This window comes from Neltuma alba, unplaced genomic scaffold (assembly GCF_004799145.2).
Source record: "Neltuma alba isolate B1F8T4 unplaced genomic scaffold, ASM479914v2 tig00001822_pilon, whole genome shotgun sequence".
In the NCBI taxonomy this organism is placed as follows: Eukaryota; Viridiplantae; Streptophyta; class Magnoliopsida; order Fabales; family Fabaceae; genus Neltuma; species Neltuma alba.
The window spans coordinates 92187-117157 of NW_021632630.1; the positions used below are offsets into that span (position 1 = coordinate 92187).

Consider the following 24971-nt stretch of genomic DNA (forward strand, 5'->3'; position numbering starts at 1 on the left):
CTACTAAGAACCTTAAAGCTCGTGAAGTTATATAGCAGAAATATGTATGAAGGCAAGGGATAGCTAGCTGATAAGGTTTTTGGTTGTGGCGCGAGTGAATGAGAAAGTATTGAGGAACATGTCGTCTTTATAGGTGAGCTTTTTGAGATGGTGGAGTGCTGTGGGATACTGTTCATGTTTGAAAAGTTTGTTATTTTTCTGCGTTTCCTCTTTCATTGGAAGTAGGTGGCCATTAATATTATGCTTAGCACTCCTTTCTTGACTGGTGCGCGCGCACTTTAGATTATTCAATAATAAAGAATGGATTACTTCAAATTTTCCACTAAGAGTAGCATGCACCTAATTTCTTCCGTTCCCCTGATCCCTGCTGCATCTTTCTCATATAATTTCTTTTTATGATTGGTCTCTTCATTTCAGTTTTTTTAAGTATATCTAGAACTAGTATTTCGTCGCATCCCATACCTTTTAAATATTATATACTCTATCCAATCCTAAATATAAAACCTATTTTATAGTATAATTATACTATGAAATATGTCTTGTATTTAAAACCCGAGGGGATATATATTCAATGTATATGGTCATAACAATGATATTATCATGTTTCTTCAAGGCATATGCAGCCTATACAAAAAACTAAACCAGACACATTTATATAATATATATATATATCTTTTCAATGTATTAGAATGAAATTTTATATTATGGAATTCTTCAAAAATTAACCACTTATCATAAAAATTATTCGAAGTTGAAGCCGGGTCCACATGCCTAAGCATATTATTTTTAATCTAGATAAAGTATATCTTATTGATTTATATAATGATCTGTAAATAATATGATTGAAAAAAGAATTAGATGAGTACATTCAGGGACAATTATTTCTCTCGTCACCCTTAGAGTGATTAAATAAAGGGAAAATTTCAAAAATAAATCATTTGAATTTTAAAATCTCAAATCAGTTTTGTTCCCTATTTTTAATAACAAGTTGCTACACTTGAAAAAGTAAATAAACATATTTTGTAGAAATTCTTGATTTGTGATTTTGAAATTCAAGTGGTATTTTCTGAGATTTTTCCTTAAATAAAGTAGAATATAGCTTTTAAAAAAAAAACAGTTGCATGCATTATATTGTACATAGTTTTTTATTTTTTATAAATAAAATTTAGTGTATATTTATATGATCATCACAGAAGGATAAAACAGAATTGTCTGTTAAATATTAAAAAATTTCAAAGAAAAAAATTATTTATCTTGTATGTTTCAAATTTCAATGTCTTTTGCTCTATAAAAAGTTCATCCACCTAATCTAATTTATCAGATCTATTATAATCATATCTCTGCCGCCGTCTGAATTTGGACTATGTATATAATAATGTTAACAACCACAAAATGAAATGAAAATAAGAATTATATTAATTATTAGCATGATAACAGGTGCATAAAGGCATTACAATGACAATAAATCACCAAGCATCCTTGAAAGGGACACATTAGTTGATGAATACTTAATTAATCTCCATTCATGAAGTGAAGACCCAACTTTAATTTCTTAATTTTCAAAGACCCATAGGAATTAGCTATGAGCTAATATACTCAGTAAATTTTTAAATGTAAAATTTAAATAACTAATTTACAGAAATTAAAAAATTAGTTTAATTAATTATATGTAACAAATATATATTAAATTTTCTAAAATATCTCTTTGATCATTTACATTGGCTCATTGATAAAACCCTATTTAGCATATATATGAGCGTACAATTAAAATGATATTATTTGCAAAAAATTATAAATTTGCATATGAGACAAATTAGTTTGAGATTTTATATTTAATATCAAAATAAATTTCTCAATTTACATTTAGTTTAGTATAAAGAGAGCAACAAATGTAACAACTCAACAAGCATGATTTATTATTTTTAAATACTCCAACAGAACTATATTCTAAATGAAATGACCTAAAGATGTTATGATATCATATCATTGTACTTAATATCTTATGTGACTAAATTGGAAATTGTGTTTCTGGTCAAAAAAAAATTGAAATTGTGTACCGAACCTATTACTTTACCAAACATATGTTAATTACTTAGAAGAATACAAAGAGGCTTTAATTTCTTTAAAAAATTTATGGTGGAGCCACTTGTAAGATAAAGACTTGTCCTTCTTATATAGTCTCTGTCCCGTCTGGCAGCCGGCAGCTATAAAGAAACAAGACTACGATATAAAGTTATTACTTTTTTTTGGGAAACGTTAATCATGTATACTAAAGTTAAAATTAAAGATTGTGCTGTGAGAAGGCTAGATGATGGTGACATTTTAATGTCAAGAATCGGTTATATAAATTACACGAATATTATTGTATTTTATTAATAAATAATTTTTTGGATAAATTAATCAATTAAAAGGTTCCACTTAATAACTTCACTGCTTATTATTTTCAATCTTCCTATACTCTTCTCTTACCAGCACCTTAAATGGTCTTTTTATCCATCTTAGAACCATTTTTTAGTAAAGTTATACTATTCTATTTTAAAAGTAACCACGTCAATCCTTTCTTGTATAGGATCATTATATGCTTGATGAGTGCATACTATATAAATATACATATACATATAATTTTTCTTTCTTATAAAACTAATGTGTTGACCATCCGAATAAGACTTAGGAGTTTGAATGCATTCTATTATGCATGGAAATCCAACAAACCCTAATTATTTTAAGCTCCCGATCCACTTAGCTTGTTTTTATCTTTAAAGCTGTGTAATTTACTCAAGTTAAATATATATCAAACATTAAACAATAAAATAAGAGGAAATTACAATCAAATCTCACAGAAGAAAAATAATTACTAAAAGGTCTCAATAACAAACTCAACAGTCTATAGTGACAAGTCCTATAGTGAGAATGATAACTTCTGAGACTTATTTTTTAATTATTTTTTTTATTTAGAATCTCATTATAATTCTCTTCTAAAATAATTGAATCATTCGAATTCTGGCAAACCTACAGAGAAAGCCTACTCCCGAATTGACATTTGTGCAAGTGATCGACTTTTCAGCAAACGGCGAATTCTCATGATTAGATGAATATTTTTATAATGCAATATTTAAATAAGTATATAACTATTATTTATCGTTTCTTTTTGGCCAAATATTACTACTCCTCTAGTCCTTAATATAGGACCCAACTAGTAATTTAATATTGATATGTAAGACCTATTTCATATATTTATCAATTTTTTTCTCTAAATTAATCTTATTGATATTTCTTCAACAATAATCAAGTAAAAGAGAAAATTAAAAAAAATGCTTAGGATGTTTTAGAAAAAATATATATTATATGAACTAATTTAATTAACATTCTTAATCTATTCAAATTAGTTAATAAGTCTTATATTAAGAAATAAAGGAGTATTGTTTATCAATGCCCCCACAATATTGACTTTCTTCATAACTTTTCTATTTATATGCAACAGGCCAACATCCCGAATAAAATAAAAAAATTAAATTGTTTTAATTTTAAAGTTAAAACATTTCTTATATTGCTTTAAACAACATATGGAAGCCGATAAACATATTGAAGATGACTGGCCCAACAAGAAGCTGTTAGTTGAGATGGTAAGTGATCTTATTTTTGTAAGGAAGAGAACAAAAATTCAAATTCAGGAAAGCATACTTGTTGGGAGGGTTTAAACTTTGAAACTTCTAGCCCGATAAAAATTAGTCTTAAGTCGAAAAGTGACTTAAGGATACTTTGGATTATAAAAAAAAAATGCCTAATCAGAGAATTTTAAACACGTGCACATACGCCCACCAAAAGAATGTTTTATTAAAGACAATAATTTTATGTTTTTTTTTTTGGTCATTTTTCATCCATCTAAAGGAATTCAATTACTTATTGTAAGCATTCAAGATTAGATTTGCAATCTCATGTTTAAATAGATAAGACCCCAATTTCATTAAATTGGAAGCATAGTAAAGTTATAAGAAAACTTAAACGTTATTTACAAGGTTATTACCAGAACATTGGTGGAGCCTTTGTCCAAGTCGAAGAATCTCATAAACACGAAAGAAACTAAAAATCAGTGGCGATAAAAGTAGCTGATGAAAACTTTTAGTGAATCTTTTTGGCCAAAAACAAAGAAAACTCTTAGTTAATCATACTTTTTCTTAGTCTGTAAATGACTTGGTAAAATTTTGTTACATGTATAAATATAACAAAATATGGAATATTCAAACGATATAAAGATTTCATTTCGTTTATCTATAAAGCCATAGGTCAAACTTATCCCTAACTTCATCAGTCATTTATTTGAACTCGCCGGTTTCACACGTGAAAAGCAAAACACTTTCACTACCAACCCGCTAGTTTGATTAGTACTGATTTATATGATGACGTTAAAACTCAATTCGGGTTAACTGATTAGGTCAGTAAATTGATGAATCAGTTTTCTAAGTAATCTGATTAAGAGTTTTAAACGGATAGATGAGATTGTACTTTATATTTTTGATGCATTCGGTTTAATTATGTTTTGATAAGTTTAAATCCCAAATTACTCAAACTCTTTGTTACAAATTAAATTAAAAAAATGTTATGCACATTCCCATAGCCTCCACATATATCAACCTCTAGATAAATTTTGGTGTATATGGGATAGAAGGTTCAAATTTTAATACTACCTCCAATCCTTAATATAAGATCTTCTTTGACTTTTACTTTGGTCCAAAATATAAGATCTCAATCCACTTTGTCTCTCATATTTATACATTTTTTTTCTAAGGCAATCCTTTTAACAATGGTAATTCTAGCAAATACATTTGATTAGCGAGGATTTTGTAAGAAAGACAATATCTATTTATTACGAATAACTAACTTAACTTATTTTTTTAATCTACTCAAATTAGTCAACTAACTCTTATAATTATGGCTGGAGGTAGTATTATCTTTTTGGAAAAAACAAAACATTTGGTATCAAGGAGCCCTATTGGTATCTTGATTATTTACTTTTATATTTTTATGTCCAAACAATTTTTGTGTCAAATGTGGCCCAAGGTCTTTTTTTAAAATAATTTAATAGTGTATATTATCTTGTATTCAGCTGTAGTCAAATGAAGAGAATTTGGTGCACGCGTATAATTAAGATCCAATACAAACGCTTACTAACTAGCTTGCTTTTGAATATATAACTTTGACAAATCAAATATGAAATCTAATTAAGGTCTATATATTACATCAAGCTTTATGAACCTTCAACGTTTGTGTACATTTATTACTATATTAAAAGATATAAGATAAATAATTTATAATTTATATGGGCATATTCTATTGAATTAAGTTTTTCTTCTCTAATGATATCAATAACTTTGTTTTGGGTTAATGAAAGTTACTTTTCTCTAGAAGCTCAGAAATTTACCAGCTAATATTAATAAGTTGTTTAGCAAAAAAAAAAATTGATTGGAATCGATCTTACTAATTAAAAATACAAAAAAATTATGATTTCTTGAGAGTCATTTTATAACAGTCTAATTAATTTAATTAGTTTGATTCGAATAGATTAATTAAAAAAATATTAAATTTATAAGAATATTTTTCAAAGTCTTTATTTTAAAACACTTCACATCAGAATATTAAAAATAATTGGCTTGGACACACACACAAGAAACCAGCACCACGTTAAAGAAAGACACTTTCATATTTTAAACTCCATCCTCAATATTAAAAATATTTTAAAAAAACAATTGCTGTTCAGAACTGCGAGTTCAAAATATTTTTTCAAAGAGTATGTTAATCCTGAAAAGGACGGAAAATTACGTACGTGTTAAAGACGAAAAGTTTGTAGTCGCATTTGTGCTGTGGGGGGAAAAAATGAACTACTCATGCTCAGCTACTCCGCTCTGCTAAATGTTGATAATATTTTGTAACGTATCTAATATTTTAAAATATTTTTTAAATATATCCAACACTTTAACGTATAAAAAAAATTTCAAGATATTAAATATACTTAAAAAAATATTTAACGGTATTAGATATATCAAAAAATATTTCAAAATATCAAAAGCACTAAAAAAAATAAAATTTCAACATATTAAACACATCGAAAATATTTTAGGGTGCTGTTAAAAATTGTCAGAAAATCTTTCATCATATTTTTGAAATGATTCTACGTATCCCTCTCTATGTTTGAACCATCCTTTGAATGTTGACGTGTCGCCAGCCGTGCACAGAAAATATCATATATATATATATATAAAATATGCGTGCGCGCGAGAAAAAATCAAATTAGATCGAACTTCATTTTCGACCGGCGGGAGTCATGGATGAGCAATATGAGCAGTCTTCACGGTTCAAATTAAACCCGAAGATTCTAAATTTAATAATTCTAAATAATTATTTTTAGAAAATGACACTTGAAAAATTAATGTTATTTTTTTATTTTATACTTATTAAAAATAAAACAATTAATCTAAATAATCCGATAAGTTTAAAGTGCTCATCAAAAGCACCCAAACTTATTCCGTTCATTTTCAATCATCATTACATATTGATAATAATAAAGCAAACTGTGTTTTAATTAGTTATTTTAAAATTTACGCACCTGAAAATATATATATATATATATATATATATATATATATATATATAAAAGAAGGACGATGTCATATCTTATAAGTGGGTGATTCAGTGAGTATTATATTCACAAAGTATGAGCCTCTCACTCAAAGCTTTATAAAGCTAAAGACTTTTACTTTCTTCCAGTTAATTAATCAATTAATCTCATCAGTTCCAATTATACAATAGCCTTAATCCTTAATCTTTGGGAATAATTCCCAAACTTAATTAGCATTAATTCTAATTTCAGTTATGACTTGTTTTCTAAACTAATTTCAGTGCTGATCATCTTCATAAGTATTTTAAACTCATCAGATCTAAACCGTATATATCAAATTTGAACAATCTAAATTTAAAATCTTTAATTAATTATTTTTAAATAAAAAAATATTTTTAGAGAGAATAATAGTTAAGATATTATCTTTATTTTAAATTCTATATATAACTAAATAATTATTTTGAATAAATAAAAAATAAATATGTACCATCTAAATGAGACATAGGTGATCAGATCTGATGAGTTTAAAATACTTATTAAAATAATAAGAATAGAAAAGGATAATAAGTACTAAAATTGGTTCCATAATAAAAATATTACTCCTGAAAATGTAATGACGGAAGAATCAGAAAGACGCATTCCATCGGTGACCATGCTCTTTCAGTAGAAAAATTGAGGTGTTCCAACTGAGTCGGCTAAACCTTACAAGTCAAAAGTAATGATGCTACTCCATTTTTTAAAATTAAAAATTTAATTACCTGCCTACCTACTACATGGCATCAACCAACATGGGTTTTTGTTCCCCCCTTCGTTTTGTTTTAATCCCAACAACCAACAAGTGTTCTCCCCCCCCCCCCGGGGGCCCAACACTAACAATAAAGCTATTCAAATTAGACCGCCGGTCCACACTCGACCCAGCAAGCGTAGAGAAAAAAATTATAATACTACCTCCGGTCCTTAATATAAGACCCCGTTTGACTTTTAGTTTGGTTCTAATTATAAGACCCCAATCCATTTTGTCTCTCATATTTATACTTTTTTTTTCAAGATAGTCCTTCTAATAATGATAGTTCTAACCAACACACTTAATTAGCAAGGATATTTTAGGAATGGCAACACTTATTTGTTACAAATAACTAACTTAACTTACTTCCTTAATCTCCTCAAATTAATCAACTGGGTCTTATAATTAGGACTTGAGCTAGTAGTTTATAACTATTATTCCATATAGATAATATATAAAAAGAACTTATAATAAATATATTAAACTTTATCAAAAATAAATCTATGTATAATACAAAGGCATATGAATGGTACAAATTTCAAAAATTACATATTCAATAAAATTTTATTATTCTTTTAGGTTAATAATATATATAAGATATATGATTTTATTCTCTCATATAATTTCAATATTCTTATACATAATATATTATCTAATATATATGAGAAATATACATGTATTTATGTGTATGTATTTAAAAAATAATTTGGCCTACCCCACACAACTCCAATAATTAAAAAATAAAACAAGTACCTAAATAGTTTATCTTGATCATCCTTCTCACATATGACCAAGTGGGAAGACAATGGGAAAGAAGGATGTGTGACGTGTGAGGAAAGCTGAACAGAGAGAGAGCTGGGCGAGGAGAAGAGAGTGGAGCGTATGGGAAAAAGAAGGGTTGTGAACGGTAAAAAAAAGCAGGAGGGAGAGACCCATAAACTGCACTTGTCGTCTTTGTATTCGTCGGACCATAAGTTACCTGCCATACCTGGTTCACCTGAGAATTTCTCAGCACGCATGGAACACTATAAAAAGTACATGATCCTCTAAACTTTCTCATTCACTCTCATACATATTTCTGCTAAATATCTTCACAAGCCTCAGGGTTCTAAGCAGACAAAACATGGCCGTGCTTGAGATTCCTTCAGTGGTGCTAGGTTCTTCCGCCGGCGAAGTGAAGATGCCGGTGATCGGGATGGGGTCTGCACCGGACTTCACCTGCAAGGCCGACACGAAGGAAGCCATTGTGGAAGCCATAAGGCAGGGTTACAGGCACTTAGATACCGCCGCTGCTTATGGCTCTGAGGCTGCCCTCGGAGAAGCCATTAAGGAGGCTCTTCAGCTCGGCCTCGTCCCCTCCAGACAACACCTCTTCGTCACCTCCAAGCTCTGGTGCACCAACAATCATCCTCACCTCGTTCTTCCTGCTCTCCAGAACTCTCTCAGGTCTCACTTCTTTCTTTGACATATATGTTTCAGGGTCACTAATAATAATGGACGACTTAGTTTATATGTATGTCTATATGTTGTGGTGCAGGAATCTTCAGCTGCAGTACTTGGACCTGTATCTGATTCACTGGCCCATCTCTGCTAAGCCAGGCAAGTTCGCGTTCCCTATAGGGGAGGAAGATGTGGTTCCTTTGGATTTGGAGGGAGTGTGGGCGGCCATGGAAGAATGCCATAGGCTGGGACTCACCAGAGCCATCGGAGTCAGCAACTTCTCCGTCAAGAAGCTCGACGATCTGCTGTCATTCGCCACGCTTCCGCCGGCGGTGAATCAGGTGGAGATGAACCTGGCATGGCAGCAGAAGAAGCTGCTGGACTACTGCAAATCAAAAGGGATAGTGATGACAGCGTTCTCGCCGCTCAGGAAAGGAGCTAGCAGGGGACCCAACGAGGCCATGGAGGGTGATGTGGTGACAGAGATAGCAGAAGCGAGGGGCAAGTCCAGCGCTCAGGTTTGTCTGAGATGGCTGTACGAGCAAGGCGTGACCTTCGTGCCAAAGAGCTACAACAAAGAAAGGATGAGCCAAAACCTTCAAATCTTTGACTGGTCGTTGACCCAAGATGATCATAAAAAAATGAGTGAAATAAAGCAGCAACGTTTGATCCAGGGACCAACCAAGCCTCAGCTTCCAGATCTCTACGATGACGAAATATAAACCACAGATGAAAACATTAATATATTAGTTGTCTTCAGTATGGTCTCGTCTTGATCTCTGTGTTTTTTTTCGCTCTATTAATTACTGCAGTTATGTATCGAGATATGAAGGATTAATAAACTTTGAATATCAGTCGCGGTTAATTTGATTACAGCTTTTGATCTTCTGATTACTGGCCGGAGAGCTAACGATGTGATGAAACTCATATACTCCTCTGATTTTTAATATAAGATTTAATTGTTAAGTTAATTTTGATCTTAAATATAATAACTATTTCTCATATTTATCAATTTTTCCTAAATTACTCCTATAGATACTCCCTCAATTATAATTAAGTAAGTGAGGCAGAAAGGATATTAAGAAAGATGATTATAGTGCTTTAGAAAAAAACATGTTATATTTTTTATAATTAACTAACTTACCTAACTTTTTTAATCTAATCAAATTAGTTAAAGAGACCTTATATTAACGAATGCAGGAGTATATATTTTTATAGTCAACTTGAAATGATATATTCATATATGAGAGAGGTGCATGTATAGACTTGGAAATTACAGCGCAACTTCCTTGTGGAGATAAATAAAAATCAAAAAGTTCGTCACACTTTACAATATGGTCAAGGCTTAAGGGAAAAGCATGGAGTCCGTTTTTGACTGACTGAGTTAAATGTTCTTGTTATTGAAATATCCAAGCTTGTTGGGATGAGAAATCTATAATCTAATTATCTATCAAAATCTTGATCGACATACACCCACCTAACAACAAGACATCTATATTTTGATTAAATCAATAATAAAAATTAATATTTTGATTAAAAAACTTGTGATAGTAGCTTGCGAGATAAACATAGCTTTTGGTTTATACTTAATTTTGACATGAATAGGTGCGCCATAACACCATCATCGTTAAATAAATAAAATAGTGCGATTTTGAAATTACGTCGGATAAGTCAAAAGTTCATCATTCATTACTAGATCGTAGAAATGCAAGTTCTTTTATTATCATGTGCCTCCCAAGCAATATGACTTGTTTACTCATAACTGCTTATAAAAAGGAAAAATCTTACTACCAATATGAGAACCTTATTGGTGGACAATATGAAATACCTATATAACACTCTTCAAGCATTAAAGTATGTTTAGCGAGCCCCTAAAACCTAACTTACTTAAACTTTTTTTTTACAAAAAAAAATATTGTTAACAAATTGGCCAAACGCATACCTATTTTTAAAAGGGTGTTGGGATGGAAACTAAACTATAATTTAAAAAATAATTTTATAATGTACAAAATATATATACGAGAGGAATTTTGTCTTCGTTGAAATGTGAAAGCTTCATTAATTATTCCACGCGTCATTCATAGACTAACTTGCATTTGTATATCAATTATCAAAGTCTCTTGTATGTGATGTAACCAAAAGGGTGGGGAAAGTGGGAATCAGTTTCGGTGATCAACACTATAATACTCATCAAATTTCAATTGTTCAAATCTAATATGAATGGTCAAGATTTAATTTAAAAAAAATTTTATTTTAAAATAAATACAATGGAATTTCTTAACTGTAGGTTTCTTAAAAAATAATTTTCTAATTAAAAATCATTAGGTAAAAATTTTAAATCAAGACTATTAAAATTATATTTGAACGGTGTAAATTTTGCCCGCAATGATAAGTATCATAATACTCGTTACGAGTAGCCAAACTAATTCCGAAGAAAGTCTGCCTCATGTGCACATATACACATTCTAGATATATATTATTCATTGAGAATATTAATACGTAGATGTGCACATAAAGTCTCTCATTACATGTTGAAACTCGTATAGTCATGATGGGAGGATGAGCTCCTATCTTGACACGACAATGCAATTTTTTGTCTCATATTCCATTCCGTATAATTTTCTACTTCTTTTTTCATGAACGGAAAGCTCTATATATATACACACACACACATACGTATAGGGTTAATACAAACTTTGATATTTTAAGTTTATCCTTATTGTGATTTTAATCTTTTAAATTTTAAACCATAGGTTTTAATCTTTTAAATTTCTTTTCATTTAAAACATTAGTCTCTAGAATCCAATAAAAACATAGACTATATATTTTGCCCTATGGTTTAATTTGAAATTTGAGAAATTAAAACCAAAATGAGGACAAATTTAATGGAACAAATATTATATTAACCCATTTAGTAATATTAATATATATATATATATATATATAAAACAAATAACTTGAAAGAAGGACGAGGTTATATCTTCTTTAATTTCCCTGGTGAGAGAAGACAAACGGTCTATAGTAATGATCCAATCTAGCTATGATTACGAACTTTCTCTGATTATACATATTGATGCATGGGTGATTCAATGAGTATCCACAATGTCGTAGAAGCCTCAAATTAAAGCTTTATGAAAAAAGCTAAAGGCTCTTACTTTCTGGCATTAATTAATTAAACTCATCTATCAGTTCCAACTTTGACGAGCCGTAATCCTTTGGGAATTCCAAAACCTAACTAGCATTCTAATTTCCCCCGATGACTTGTTTTGGCCGGCCACGAAACATTTCTAAGCGTTGAAAAAACTGGTTCATGTAACTAAAGATAATGACGTACGGGAGAGAAAATGGTGCATTGCATCGGTGGAAATGAGGAATATCCTACAAGGAATCAACCAACAAATGTTTTTCAACTTATAAACTTTCTCATTCACTCTCTCTCTCCCCCAGCACAAACTTTACTAAAACTAGTTATCCCTTACCTTCGTAGAAATTTCTGCTATACATCTTCACGAGCTCTAGGGTTTAGCAGCTAATTCAACATGGCAGTGTCTGAGATTCCTTGTGTGGTGTTAGGTTCTTCTTCCTCAGGGGAAGTGAGGATGCCGGTGATAGGGATGGGGTGTGCACCAGAGTTGACCGGCAAGGTGGCCGACACTAAGGAAGCCTTAGTGGAAGCCATAAGACAGTGTTACAGACACTTTGATACTGCCTCTGTTTATGGCTCCGAGGCTGCCCTCGGCGAAGCCATTAAGGAAGCTCTTAAGCTTGGCCTCGTCCCCTCCAGACAACACCTCTTCGTCACCTCCAAGCTCTGGTGCAACCAAAACCATCCTCACCTCGTTCTTCCTGCTCTCCAAAACTCCCTCAGGTCTCACCTATTTCTGGTATATATATGTTTCAGGGTCATTAATAATGGAGGATTTAGTTTATATCTCTATATGTTGTGGTGCAGGAATCTTCAGCTGGAGTACCTGGACCTGTATCTGGTTCACTTTCCTATCTCTGCTAAGCCAGGCAAGTTGGCTTTCCCCATAGAGGCAGCAGATGTGGTTCATTTTGATCTGAAGGGAGTGTGGGCGGCCATGGAAGATTGCCAGAGACTGGGACTCACCAGAGCCATCGGAGTCAGCAACTTCTCCATTAAGAAGCTCGACGAGCTGCTGTCATTCGCCACCATCCCGCCGGCGGTGAATCAGGTGGAGATGAACCTGGCATGGCAGCAGAAGAAGCTGGTGGACTACTGCAAATCAAAAGGGATAGTGATCACAGCGTTCTCGCCGCTGAGGCAGGGAGTGGGCAGGGGATCGAACGAGGCCATGGAGAGTGATGTGGTGAAGGAGATAGCAGAAGCGAGGGGCAAATCAAGCGCTCAGGTTTGCCTGAGATGGCTGTACGAGCAAGGCGTGACGTTCGTGCCGAAGAGCTACAACAAAGAAAGGATGAAGCAAAACCTGCAAATCTTCGACTGGTCGTTGACTGAAGATGATCATAAGAAAATCAGTGAAATAAAGCAGCAACGTTTGATCGATGGACCCACGAAGCCTCCGCTTCCAGATCTGTACGATGACGAGATATAAAGCACAAGTAATATTTGATGGATTCTGCACAGCACAAAGATAAAACCACTAGGACATCGCACTATTCAGTTGATCCTGCTTTCAGTGTGTTGTTATACAGTGGTTGTTGGATATTTGCTTATTATGAGCTCTGTTACTGCAGTTATGGATATATAAGATGAATAAACTTTGAAAATCTATCACTTGTAGTTAAATTGAATACGACTTTTGATCTCAATTCTTATGATTATCGGAGGTTTTTATGCCCCCTAATCTAAGCTGGGCTCCGACAAGATTCCTAAACCCGGCCAGGGAAGGCGAGCATGTGGAGGAGCAGTGGAGGCGGCCGGAGGAAGAGTAAATTTATGTAGCCGCCTAAGCAATTCCACGCGTCATTCGTAGACTTACCTGCAGGCTGCATATGCATATCAAAGTCTCCCACGTGTGATGTAACGACAATGGGGAAAAAGATCTCCCGCATGCGCGCAGACATACATTCTAGAATCCATTGAGATTGATACGTATATCTGTATATATAAGTCTCGCGTTAGGTGTGGAAACTCGTGTAGTTACGATGGAAGGATGAGCTGGTATTTTGACATGATAATGCAATTTCTTTTTTCAGGTTTCATTCCGTGTAATTTTCCATGTTGTGAGTTTTTAATAATATTTACAGAAATTAAACATGCTTGTTAAATTTAACTAATTTCTCCTAAAATGTCAAAGAAGGCCAGTGCATTAAGTCCAAAACTACAAAAGATGGGCTTGGGACGACCCTAGGGTCCTAACATAAAAGTTTTATACTTCCTCTTATTTTTAATATAAAATTCAATTGACTTATTTAAAAAATTAATAAATTATCTTAAATTATTTATGTTTATCGTTTTTTCTGAATTAATTTGTTATTCGTATAAATTGATATATAATCTAATTGTACACTGAAATATTTTTAAATGATCATATAACATATACTATAATTAAATAATTTAATAAGTTTCTTAATATATTCAAATTAGTCAACTAGATTTTATATTAAAGACTAGAAGTAATTATGAAGCCACAGAAGGTAACATTTTTTTTTCCTTAGGAATATTCGAAAAAATTGGAACGTTAGAAAGAAGACAAGCACAACCGGGTTCATGGATGGCACGCAGAAATCCAGAAATGGAGATCCGATTCTTGTAAGCTAAGGTTTCTAACTTAGCAAGAATAATTACAACATAACCAAGTTTAGGCTTCCGCCAATCAGTAACAACACTACTACAAAATATATATTGACTTAGTATATGTTTGGTCCTTTAACTTTATATAAGATTTCATTTTGGTCCCTTAACTTTAAAAAGTAAACTTTTAGTTTTCTAACCCTAAAACCATTAACAAAAAACGATGGTATTCAACTCTTGATGAATGTTAATAAAACATTACTAAATGCTATAATATTAAGTTCAATTTTCAAAACAACCATGATTGTTACAAAAAAATTATCATTTAATATTAACAATTTTAGGGTTAAAGGATTAAAAATATACCTTTTAAAGTTAAAGGACCAAATTGAAACTTTAAATAAAGTTAAAGGACCAAATGTATACTTTAGCCATATATATTTTACGTCTCTCTTTTTTGTCAGTTTTTAAAAACAAAGAAAAAAAGATCATTATTTTTGTCTATTATAAAAAAAAATAGATGAGTATATTCTAACATACTCGTCTGTTACATAATAACAAACGAATATATTTGGCATATACTCGTTTGTTAGGTGGGGCAAAACTAATAAACTTTTTCACCCCGTTTATATATTCCATTGAATACTGATTAGATGACATTCATTTTCGATCCATGTCTTCAACTTATTATAAATAAATAGTTAAGTACATAATTATTATTATATCTATTAATACTTTTAATATTTTTTTATTTATCTAAAAATAAAATGGGCAGCATAACGGCATAACCATCTCTTTTAATTATAATCAACCAATTAATCCAGCACAGCTCAACGACTTTTCACAACTATAACCAACAACAACAACAACAAAAAATCATATTTGCCAACTTATATCAAATCTAAAATAAAAAGCATTAAAAGCTAACGGATTAAATATTTAGACCATTCTAACATATGATTCCACCTAAAATAGAAAATAGAAATATATAACTATCACATATTTTCACATGTAATAACCTGATAACAATTAACCCTATGTCATTAATTTTTCAACATATTTCAAGTTTTTACCAAGGAACAATTTTACAAAATTTAACCAACTACATAAGATTTTAAATAATTTAGCTGAAAAAAAATACTTACAGTGTATTATAGACTGATTTGAATTACATTGAGAATCTGTAAAAAAAAAAAAAAGTTAAATGAAAGTGGTGAGGGGGAAGAGGGGTACAATAAGGGTAAAAAGAATGAGAATGGGGATAGATTGGGAAAGTGGTACGGGAAAAGGGTGGGGACCGTGGGTGTAGGTGGGGACTGTGGGTGGGAGGTGGGATGAGAAGGGGGTGGGAACCGTGAGTGGCGTGGGTGGGTGTTGGGATGGGCAAGGGGTGGGGGTGGAGGAAGGGACCGTGGTGGGAACGAAAGGTGGAGGCGGCAACAGAGAAGGACAAGGGAAGTGGGGAGCTTAGAAAAACATGTAGTGGTAGCGATACATGGGAAAAGGGGTATGACAAGAAGCTGTGGGGAAAAAAGAGAGTTGAAAATGGTGTCTTGAAGTTAAAGGACAGAGATCGAGCTATGGGTTAGAGTGAGGTAGAGTTGTGGGTTTAGAAAAAGACAGAGAGAGTGAGTTGGAGCTGTAGGTTAGAAAAAGAGAAGGAAAATGGGGGGAAAAAATGGAGGGAGTCGAAGGGAAGGTTTTTGGCAACTATTATAGCGTTTTGCACACAAAACGCTACAACATCTAATCTTTTGTAGCGTTTTTAAAACGCTATAGAAGATATTTTTTAATTTTTCAAAAATGGAATTTAGCTTTTTTTTAAAAAACTTAATAAGGGAAAATGAAAAAAAAGAGAGAGGAAAATGTCATTACCAGGGGATTTTATAATTTAAAAAAATACTTTAATATTTTGTACAAAATTAAATAGGAAAAATGAAAAAAAAAGGAGGGATATACTGTAATCAAAATGCTACAGCAGGTGATTTTATATAATTTTTTTAAAAAAATGCATTGCCTTTTTTTTTAAAACTTATCAAAGGAAAATTAAGAAAAATGGAGGGAAATGTGTCATTAGCATGTGATTTTTATAAATTTACAAAAAAATTGCTTTTAGCTTTCTTCTTTAAATTGTGAAAATTAAAAAAAAGAGAGAGGAAAATATCATTAGCAAGAGATTTTTATAATTTTTTAAAATAATGTTTAGTATTTTTTAACCTAAATTAAAAATGAAAAAAAGGGCTTTTTATAGAAAGGCAGCTTCTGTAGCGTTTTCTATAAGGTTTTTCATTATTTTTTAAAAAAGTACCTTATATTTTTTCTTTTTTTAAAAAAATGCTTTTAGTTTTTTTTTAAAAAAACTTATCAATGGAAAAAGGAAAAAAATAGATAGAAATATGTCATTAGCTTTTTCTTTTTTTAAAAAAAAATTCCTTATTTTTTTCTTTTTTTTTAAAAGTTAAAGGCCTTTTGTAGCGCTTTCTTTAGAAAGCGCTACAGCAAGTTTCACGAATTAAAATTTTTTTAAAAAAATAATCTTCTGTAAAAAGTGCTACAGAAACTCCTGTACCTCTTGTAATGCTTTTTATAGAAAATACTATAAAATATTTTTTTTAATTTTTTTAAAAGGTAAATAGACTGCTGTAGTGCTTTTTTGAGAGAGTGCTACATAAATAGACTGCTGCAGCACTTATTTAAAGAATATATCTTTTTTTAAAAAATAAATTATTGAGTACTAGCTATAGCATTTTCTTTTTAAATGCTACAAATAAAGTATTTTGTAGTAGTAATGTTAGTTTACGCTCATTTGTTCAGAGATAGATGAATATATATTTATGTCCTGTGCCCTAAATTTTTTTCTTTTCTTAACTGTGCTTCTCTTAGTCTTCACTTCTCTTCCCTGTTTCCTCTCCTTGCGTGTTGGTAATTTATTTTCCCAGCTGCATCCCATGAGTTTATTGGAAATTTAGATTTCACTCTTTTCTTGCGATTTTAACTGGAAATTAGGTTTTTTTTTATCAGTCTGAAACAACTCTAAAATTTACAAATATATCAAGTCCGAGAGGCATGGGCAAAGTTAAGACCTCGGAGATAGCATAGAAGCAGAAGTTTTAGATTTATATTAAGGAACATTAATAATTTTGAATGGAAATTATAGTTTGATATACAAGTTGCTCTGAAATTCGATTGTGTTAGTGTGAATCTGTGTCAGACTTGTATCATTTTTTATGCTTTTTCATCTGCAAGTCTGTGTCAGGATTTTTTTTCGCAGTAGAGACAGGAATTGGTGGTGATGTATATTTTTCTCTCAAAAGAATTCATCTGCCACCTAATCCTCAAATTTTGAAGCTCTTTCATGTAAAAGAGGTAAAAATAATATTGAAGATGGATGTGATACCATATTCTTTCCTGTAACTATTTTGTTCACCTTTTTTTTTTTTTTTTTACTTTTTTAGAAGAATATTGTGGAGGACCATGATTCAATCCTCTTTCATTACTATTTCACATAAGAGGGGAGAAATTTTAATAATCCTTTGTTTAGATTAATCGGAAGGGAAAGAAGGGGAGTCATTTTAATGATATCTTATTTGAGATAAGAGGGGAAGGGACGAGAATTATTCAAAAATGAACTATTTTACTCTTATAAAATTTAAATAATTTTTTTATTTTATCAATATGTATGAGATAATTTATCAACTTAGAAAAAAATACTAGCCACAAGCACAACTCATTGAGAAAAAAAATAAAAAAATGAAATCAAATTTCTTTCCTTAATGTTATTCGTTGATTCTACTGGGTTTAAAAGAAAAATTACATTTTTACCATTTTTTATCTTTTATGTCCATATTTTTTAATTTTTAACTAATTAAAAGAATAAAAGATGCTTATTATCTAGCTTAAGTAATTAATACTACCCCCGACTTTAATTATAAGATCTCATTTATAGACTGCAAATAAGGTTTTATAATTAGGATTAGGGGTAGTATTACTCTATATCGACTTTTTCAAAAATATTATAATTCTTCATCATTTTTTTTTTGTCCCAATGATTTTTATCATTTAATTTTTTTAGCAAAATTTTAAGTAGTTTGATTTTTCTAGTTAAATTGTTGAATATAAGAGGAGAATGAAGTTGAGTTAATTAGAGTTATTAAAATTGTAAGATTGAGAGAGAAGTGTAGAATGAAAGGACTAAGAGAGGATAAAAGAGAAATTATATTATTTTTATGAAATTAAATATTTTTTTTCTCATTTTCCCTCTAAAAAACCCAACTTTTAAAGCGGAGGCCAAGAGGAAAAAAAGAGGGAATGGGAGTCCCTTCCCTCTTTAAAAATTGTTCCAACCGAATGAGGGGAGGGGAGCTACTCTCTTCCCTCTAGTAAAAAATGTTCCAGCCCCTCTCCCCTCCTCTCTGAAAACCCCGTACTAAATACAGTGTTAAAATACAACAAAATATTTCAGAATACTAAATATACGTAAAAAAATATTTTAAGTTATTGAATTTATCAAGAACTATTTCGAGGTGTTGAAATCACCTAAAAATAAATTTCAAGATGTTAAACACACCCGAAAATATTTCAGGATCCTGTTAAAAATTGTGAGAAAATCTTTCGTCATATTTTGACATGATTCTATATGTCCCCCAATATGTTTGACCCACCATTTGAATTTGACGTGTCGCCAGCCTTGACGGTTCAAATTAAATCCGAAGAGTCTAAATTTAATAATTTTAAATAACTATTTTTAAATAAAAAATTATTTTTAGAAAATAATACTAGAAAATTAATTTTATTTTTTATTTTATACTTATTAAAAATAAAAAAATTAAATCTGAATGATCTAAGAAGTTTATAATACTCATTAAGAGTGATGTACACCCAAACTCATTCCCTTCATTTTTATTACATATTGATAATAATAAAGCAAACTGTGTTTTCCTCCACAAAAAAAAAAAATCTCCCTGTTTTAGTTATTTTAAAATTTACGCACCTGAAAATATATCTTATTTTCCGTGGTTAGAAGACAAATGGTCTGTAGTAAATTAGCAATAATCCAATCTACGATTTCAAACTTCTCTATTTATATTGATAATTAAGTGGGTGATTCAGTGAGTATTATATTCCACAAAGTATGAGCCTCTCACTCAAAGCTTTATAAAGCTAAAGACTCGTACTTTCTTGCAGTTAATTAATCAATTAATCTCATCAGTTCCAATTATATATAAGCCTTAATCCTTAATCTTTGCTAATAATTCCCAAACTTAATTAGCATTAATTCTAACTTCAGTTATGACTTGTTTTGGTCCCGAAGTTTCTAAGTGTTGAAATATTTAATTAATTATTTTTAAATAAAAATTATTTTTTGAAAGAATAATACTCCTCCGGTCCTATTATAAGACCCAATTGACTTATTTGAGGAGATTAAGGAAGTAAGTTAAGTTGGTTATTTATAATAAATAAGTGTTGTCATTCCTAAAATATCCTTGTTAATTAAGTATATTGGCTAAAACTATTATTATTAGAAGGATTATCTTGGAAAAAAATGCATAAATATAAGAAACAAAATGGATTGGGTCTTATAATTAGGACCAAATAAAGTCAAATTGGGTCTTATAATAAGGACAGGAGGAGTAGTTAAGAGATTATCTTTATTTTGGATTCTATATATACTAAAATAATTATTTTGAATGAATAAAAATAGAAAAATAAATCTAAACTATCCAAATGAGATATAAAAAAATCCAGATCTAATAAGTTTAAAATTTTTATTAAATAATAAGCACCGAAAACTGGCTCCGCGTCGGAAATATTACTCATGAAAATGTAATGACGGAAGTGTCAAGAAAGATGCATTGCATCGGCGGAAATAAATTAATAATGACCATACTCTTTCAGTACAAAACTTGAGGTGTTCCAACTTAGGGTTTGTTTGGTTAGAGGAGAGGGGAGGGAAAATGAGCCACTCCCGTCATTTGGTTAAAAATTTTGGAGAGGAGGGGAGCTAAAATATCCCCCCTCCCATTTTAACTCCCTTCTAAATTGGGAGTTTTTGGAGGGGAACCAAATTTTTAGATCATTATATCTTTATAGATTTTTTAATATTCCACTTCTACCTATAAATATATTATTATAATATTTATTTTAAATAAAATATATTATCCTAAGTAAAAAAATAAAAAATACATTATTATAATTAAAAATATATTATAAATTTTTATTTAAAAATAAAAAATTATTTAAATAAAAATTATAATATTATAAAATTAATTTTTTTTTATAAATATATTATTTATTAAATATATTTTAAAGTTGGAAAAAAGATAGCCTAAAGAGAATAAAATTTCATTTTTCTTAGAGCATATAAAAGTTGTTAATTTGATTATTTAAATATATTATTATATTAATTAGAATAAAAAATTACTGTACCAATTTTTTAATACACATATTAACATGATAAGACTGAATTTTATTAAATTATATAATTTAAATTAAGATGTAAATTAATTTATATAATATATCAATGAAAAACATAAACTAATATGTAAGGGTAAAATGGTAAATTGATTATTACTATCCCTCCCCTCCCCTCCCCTCCCCTCCCCTCCTTGAATTAAATAATGGATCATTAAATTCTTCCCCTCCCTTCCATTTTAATCAAATTAAACAAAGTGAGGATAAAACATTCTCTCCCCTCCCCTCCCCTCAAACCAAACAAGCCCTTAGTCGGCTAAAACTTAAAGTCAAAAGATATGATGCTACTCCAATTTTTCAAATTAAAAATTTAATTGCCTACCTACCAACTACATGGCATCTACCCACATATTCCTTTGATCTTATAGAAGGTGTAAGTTTTTTTTTTATCTTATTTATAAGTTACTTTATTAAATTTTTAGTATAAATATATTATGTGTTTCTTTATTTATTATAATATAGATAGTTATCTTTTTAAAAAGAGTATATACTAAACGGGGATAAATTTAAAAATTGTTATATTTTAATGAAAAATTAATGAATTTTAAAATTTTTATTGATTTGTATGATATGTATTAAAAATATCTTATAAATAAGATTAGAGGCGTATCGTATGCCCCGGGGTTTTATTTTGATCCCAGCAACCAACGGAACCAGATCCTCTCGAAGCTATTTCTCAGCGGCCATCGAAAGCCTAGAATCCCGTCCGTTTAAATGATCTAAAAGCCCACATTACGCAAAGTCATGAAAATGGATGTTAGCTCAGTGGGTCCCACGAAACAGTTTCATTGTCTTCAACCCTTGGGCTTGGCTTCTCTCTCCTCTTCCGACTCCCACCCCTTGGTAAACAGCGATCTACTGCATCCCCAGGCCTTTCATGGTTGTTCTTCCCATCTCCCACCCCTATCTTTCACTGCTTATCCTCATCCTCCTCTTCCTATGTTAGGAGTTTGATTCCTTACAACATTTGAGGTGGCAGCATATAATAATACTATTAGTGTTCCCAAAACTATAACATCATATATAGCAAGGGAAAACTGGAAAAAAGTGAAGAGCACAATATTATTGTTGTTCCCCATTAAAATATTTGTGGAAGGTGTGGAACCCAGATCAAGAACATGTAAGTGTCTATGTCGGTAATGATTTAAAACTAAGCCCACTTTCGCCGTCTCCCACCATTCTCACTCATAGTATTCACTACTCAAAGGTAACCAAACTATTTTCATACATGCGGACTTTAGTGACCAATGTTATATTATTTCAAGGTTAAGGCGGGAATCATTAGCTTTTGCTCAGCTTTGTTTTCTTTTGCGATGCGATGATGAGAGGAAATATATATATATATATATTAAAGAAAAATAGAGGAGAAAGAAGCCGAGAATGCGCGTTTCGTGGGACCCACTGAGCCACCACCATTTGCATGACTTGGCGTAATGTGGGCTTTTAGATCATTTAAACGGATAGGATTCTAGGCTTCTGAGGGCCGCTGGGAAAATTGCTTCTGAGACGATCCGGTTCCCCAACAACCAACAAGTGCTGCTCTTTTTTTTTTTTTAACTATAACAATAAAGCTATTCAAATTAGACCGCCGGTTCACACGCGACACAACGCGCATAAGTATCTCACGGACACTATAAAAAGGACATGTTCCTCTACACTTTCTCATTCACTCTCATACGTATTTCTGCTATATATCTTCAAAAGCCTTAAGGTTCTTAGCAGCTAAACATGGCAGTGTGTGACATTCCTTCAGTGGTGCTCGGTTCTTCCACCGGCGAGGTGAAGATGCCGGTGATCGGGATGGGGTCTGCACCGGACTTCACCTGCAAGGCCGACACGAAGGAAGCCATTGTGGAAGCCATAAGGCAGGGTTACAGGCACCTAGACACCGCCGCTGCTTATGGCTCTGAGGCTGCCCTCGGAGAAGCCATTAAGGAGGCTCTTCAGCTCGGCCTCGTCCCCTCCAGACAACACCTTCGTCACCTCCAAGCTCTGGTGCACCAACAATCATCCTCACCTCGTTCTTCCTGCCTCTCTCCAGAACTCTCTCAGGTCTCACTTCTTTCTTTGACATATATGTTTCAGGGTCACAAATAATAATGGAGGACTTAAGTTTATATGTATGTGTATGTGTATATGTTGTGGTGCAGGACTCTTCAGCTGGAGTATTTGGACCTGTATCTGATTCACTGGCCCATCTCTGCTAAGCCAGGCAAGTTCGCGTTCCCTATAGAGACGGAAGATGTGGTTCCTTTGGACTTGAAGGGAGTGTGGGCGGCCATGGAAGAATGCCAGAGGCTGGGCCTCACCAGAGCCATCGGAGTCAGCAACTTCTCCCTCAAGAAGCTCGACGATCTACTGTCATTCGCCACCGTTCCGCCGGCGGTGAATCAGGTGGAGATGAACCTGGCATGGCAGCAGAAGAAGCTGCTGGACTTCTGCAAATCAAAAGGGATAGTGACCACAGCGTTCTCGCCGCTGAGGAAAGGAGCGAGCAGGGGACCCAACGAGGCCATGGAGAGTGATGTGGTGAAGGAGATAGCAGAAGCGAGGGGCAAGTCAAGCGCTCAGGTTTGTCTGAGATGGCTGTACGAGCAAGGCGTGACCTTCGTGCCAAAGAGCTACAACAAAGACAGGATGAACCAAAACCTTCAGATCTTTGGCTGGTCGTTGACCCAAGATGATCATGAAAAAATAAGTCAAATAAAGCAGCAACGTTTGATCCAGGGACCCACGAAGCCTCAGCTTCCAGACCTCTACGATGAAGAAATATAAACCACAGATAAAACCTTAATACGTTAATTGTCTTCAGTACGGTCTCGTCTTGATCTCTCTGTTTTCTTAGCTCTATTAATTACTGCAGTTATGTATCGGGATATGAAGAATTAATAAACTTTGAATATCAGTCGCAGTTAATTTGATTACAGCTTTCGATCTTCTGATTATTGGCCGGAGAGCTAATGTTCTTAACGATGTGATTAAACTCACATATATATATATATAGTCAACTTGGAATGATATATTCTATGTGAGAGAGGTGCATGTATAGACTTGGAAATTACAGTGCAACTTCCTTGTGGAGGTAAAGAAGAATCAAAATGTTTATCACACTTTACAATATGGTCAAGGCTAAAGAAAAGCATGGAGTCCGTTTTTGACTGACTCAGTTAAATTTCTTGTGATTGAAATATCCAAGCTTGCTGGGATAAAAATCTATATCTAATTATCTATCAAAATCTTGATCGACACATACCCACCTAAGAATAAGACATCCATATTTTGATTAAATCAATTATAAAATTAATATTTTGATTAAAAAACTTGTGATAGTAGCTTATGAGATAAACAAGCTTTTGGTTTATACTCCCTCGAGTTCAAAATATAAGCTAAACTTTATCCATTTACGTTTATCAAGAAACTAGTTAAAATCAGTTTAAAATAATAAATATGTAAGGTATATAGTTTTTTTTCTAAATATACCCTTATTAATGAAGGAATAAGCAAAAGAATGTATTAAATAAATCAAGAAGGAAAGAGAATATATAGGGATAAATTAAAAAAAAAAACATTAAATGCTTAGATAAAATTGAATGTTATTTTATTAAAAAAACAAATTTTCGCAACAAAGTTTAGCTTATATTTGAATTAGAGGGAGTATTTAATTTTGACATGCATAAGGTTGTTATAGCACATCATCGTTAAATAAATAAAATAGTGCGATCTTGAAATTACGTGGGTAAATCAAAAGTTCATCATTGATTACTAGATTGTAGAATGCAAGTTCTTTTTATTATCATGTGCCTCCCAAGCAATCAGACTTGTTTCACTGTTTATAAAAGAGAAAAATCTTACTATAATATCAGAACTTTATTAGCGAGTAATATGAAATACCTATATAAACACTCGTCAAGCCTTAAAGTATATATGTTTAGTAAGTCTTTGAA

General features: G+C 31.8%; 2 protein-coding genes and 1 pseudogene across 2 annotated transcripts; all 3 read left to right on the top strand.

The window, feature by feature from the left end:
* The first annotated feature begins 6 nt into the window (after positions 1 to 6).
* Positions 7 to 9691, top strand: LOC114712198 (NAD(P)H-dependent 6'-deoxychalcone synthase-like). Its single transcript, XM_028896675.1, has 3 exons — positions 7 to 33; positions 8509 to 8843; positions 8935 to 9691. Exons 2-3 carry the CDS (start codon positions 8521 to 8523, stop codon positions 9557 to 9559), a joined length of 948 nt encoding a protein of 315 aa, XP_028752508.1. The 5' UTR covers positions 7 to 33; positions 8509 to 8520; the 3' UTR covers positions 9560 to 9691.
* On the top strand, positions 13 to 13591 carry LOC114712181 (NAD(P)H-dependent 6'-deoxychalcone synthase-like). The gene is made up of 4 exons (XM_028896654.1): positions 13 to 26; positions 3320 to 3322; positions 12351 to 12705; positions 12790 to 13591. Exons 3-4 carry the CDS (start codon positions 12377 to 12379, stop codon positions 13412 to 13414), a joined length of 954 nt encoding a protein of 317 aa, XP_028752487.1. The 5' UTR covers positions 13 to 26; positions 3320 to 3322; positions 12351 to 12376; the 3' UTR covers positions 13415 to 13591.
* A 9164-nt stretch (positions 13592 to 22755) lies between these two features.
* Positions 22756 to 23810, top strand: LOC114712203 (NAD(P)H-dependent 6'-deoxychalcone synthase-like; annotated as a pseudogene).
* Positions 23811 to 24971: the final 1161 nt, after the last annotated feature.